This window comes from Ochotona curzoniae, unplaced genomic scaffold (assembly GCF_017591425.1).
Source record: "Ochotona curzoniae isolate NIBS_2020 unplaced genomic scaffold, NIBS_Ocur_1.0 scaffold_1037, whole genome shotgun sequence".
NCBI classification, from domain to species: Eukaryota; Metazoa; Chordata; class Mammalia; order Lagomorpha; family Ochotonidae; genus Ochotona; species Ochotona curzoniae.
The window spans coordinates 31,755,588-31,758,462 of NW_024467083.1; the positions used below are offsets into that span (position 1 = coordinate 31,755,588).

The 2,875-nt window shown below is 47.5% G+C and overlaps 1 protein-coding gene across 1 annotated transcript; it reads left to right on the forward strand.

Moving 5' to 3' along the window:
- The first annotated feature begins 354 nt into the window (after positions 1–354).
- Positions 355–2,875, forward strand: LELP1 (late cornified envelope like proline rich 1). Its single transcript, XM_040999184.1, has 2 exons — positions 355–450; positions 2,436–2,875. Exon 2 carries the CDS (start codon positions 2,452–2,454, stop codon positions 2,767–2,769), a length of 318 nt encoding a protein of 105 aa, XP_040855118.1. The 5' UTR covers positions 355–450; positions 2,436–2,451; the 3' UTR covers positions 2,770–2,875.

Here is a 2,875-nt window from a genome sequence, read left to right on the forward strand (position 1 = left end):
AAATAGCTAATAACCAACTCAGGGGCACATTCCCCCAAAGGTGGAGATTCCTGGAATCTGGCGAGGAAATGGAGAACAGATGTGAACCACCAAGCTGCTTTTCTATTCTGAATAACCATGAGCCTCCTCCTGTCCTCCCAGCTCTGCAGCCTTCCCCACAGACAATGTCATTTTGTAGGACCCAGGGAACAGGGCGACCACTGAGGGGGTAGCTCATCCTGGTTCTATTCTCATACCAAGGGCTCGAGTGGAGCTGGGAGTTCCGGAGCCACCCAACAATTGCTCCTCCATGATGCCTTGATGATGTCACAAGTGCTACTCCCCCCTGTCCCCACCCTCAGCTCCTTCAGAGCAGCACAAAGGAACCGGAGGGAGAATCCACCTTCCCAAGCACAGCCACACCACTGGCCTTACTCGACCACTTGTCAAGCTGACTAGCAGCAAGAAGAGGTGAGTTGTACTTGGACAGCTGGAAATGACCACGTATCTACTCCACCTGCCCCAGAAGTGACCTGCGGCACCCCAGGCACTGAGAAGGGCTAAGACAGTTAGGTAAAGAAAGAGATCCTATCATTTTCATTAACAATGTCTGGGATGCACTTCACTTGCTGGGAACAGAGATTCTTAACAATGATAGACTTCAGCTTAAGGATCTGCCTCCCCTGGAAAGCCATTCTGGATTTAAAATTAGATTAGATGGCATTGTGCTTTTAGATTATTCAAGGCAAATTGATGGCATGCCAGTCAGATCCAACTTGAAGTACTGAGTGAAAAGCCATGTCCATATCCAGGAGTTAAACTGTCAACAGAACAAGATTTAGCTCAGGGCAAAATTCAAGCGAGGGAAAACAACTTCCCTTCCAAAAGCTACATTTGAGGCTCTGACATTCACATGTTCTGAGAAGTTAGAATTTCTCAATTCACCTCTTTCTGATGTTTTCCCTTGCCTGTATCACCTGGCAGGACTTGTGAGGGGTCTGTCCTCCCTGCTCTGGGCCATTTCCACTGCTCTTCCAGGCCAGAAGCAGGGAGCTGGATGGGAAGTGGAGCAGTCAAGAAATGAATCAGCACCCATGTGGGATCCCAGCATCTGCAAGGGGAGGATTTTGCCACTATGTTATTGCACTAGGCCCAAGGAGTTAATAATGTTAAATGAAATATAAACTATATAATCAAAATCAAAGGCCAATTGCTGAAGAAAAAGTCTTAATAACAGAGCTTCAAGTTAAATGAAGGTGAATAGTTGAGAGTATTCCGTGGGAGCTCTATCATACAGTGAAGATTCAGATATCTCCTCCAATTCTGGCATGAATAAAGCAATTCCCAAGATTAGGGATGTGATAAGGGAGTGCTTAGGTAAGATGCAGGGCTGAAGAGGTGTCTTAGTGTTCGGAAGGCTCCTCATATACTTCCCAGTTATTTTCCAATGGCTGGGGAAGTGATCTCACAGGGACCTTGAAAGAGTGTTTTGAAACGTACGAGGTTACAGAAAAATGGCAACTGTATTTAAATGCAATTCTTACATTCAAGACCATCCCAGGACTCCAAGTTAAGGATTCCTGCTGAAGTCTACAGAATAGAAACAAGAGTAAGTGAAGCAAAAGCAGATGAAGGGTGGAGAGACTGAGACATACTATTGCAAATGCATGACAGACAACCCTAGAATGAGGCAGGCTAGAGCCCAGACACATCAGCAAGTCCTAGATGGCATGACCCAGAGACATGGACCTGCCTGCGAGGTGGTTACTGGATATCTGACCCCCAGGGTTGGAGGGGTCAGGCATAGCCCATGTCACCTGACTCAAATCCATGAGCCCACCTAGAACTGGTTCTCTACAGTGTGGAGGCTGGAGTGCTAGATGGCAGACCATGGTGCACGTGGAGGACAAGGTAGGTGATCGGAGCTTGCAGAGGACATCTGGTACCATAGAAGAGAATGGAAAACAGAACATATGGACAACTACCTCAGCCAAACAATGGCAGCAAATATCTGGGTTATTGGAGACTATAAGCTTGATGGTGTCAATCAATGGACATTCGAAGGGATTCCTCATCCATCGATCAGTGAGATTGACAAAATTTTGAACTATCACATCCACCTGGGCAGATTCAGAACATGCGCCATTGTGTCCCTGGGTTGATATGGGATAGCCTTTCCCTGTCTTCGGGTATCAGATATTGGGATGGGTATGGCCTATCCCCTTATCTCCCCTCCCCCCTGAAATGGGAAGAGGAAATAGAAAGCTTGGAAACAACAATCACACCCACTTCTCCCTAAACCTGGATACTTCCCACCCTGACCAAATATATAAACATCATCTAAAATTTAAAAATTAATAATAATTTTTTAAAAAGAATACAGTTGGAAAGCAGGTGGGACAAAGAGGCCCTACAAATCCCCAGCCACCCACAACCCATCTTGTCCTTCTTTCTAGGACTAGACAATCAACAATGTCGAGTGATGACAAGAATAAAGCAAATGAACCCAAGATGGAGCCCAAGACCTGCGACCCCAGATGTGAGCAAAGGTGTGATACCAAATGCCAGCCCAGTTGCCTAAAGAAGCTACTGCAACGCTGCTCTGACAAGTGCCCACCACCAAAATGTTCACCACCACCGAAGTGTTCACCATGCCCCCCACCTTGCCCTGTGTGCCCTGTGGCATGTCCTCCTCCGTGTCCTCCACCATGCCCTCCCAAGCCCTGCCCTAAGCCTTGTCCTCCCAAATGCCCACCTCCTTGCCCTCCTCCATGCCCACCCCCAGAATGATGTAGCATGGGCACCTTTCCACCTGCTGCCACCAGCCTCTCCACCATGTAACCATGAGGCTGGAAGTGAAACCATGAACTGACAAGTAAACGTGTTCCTCTGCTGT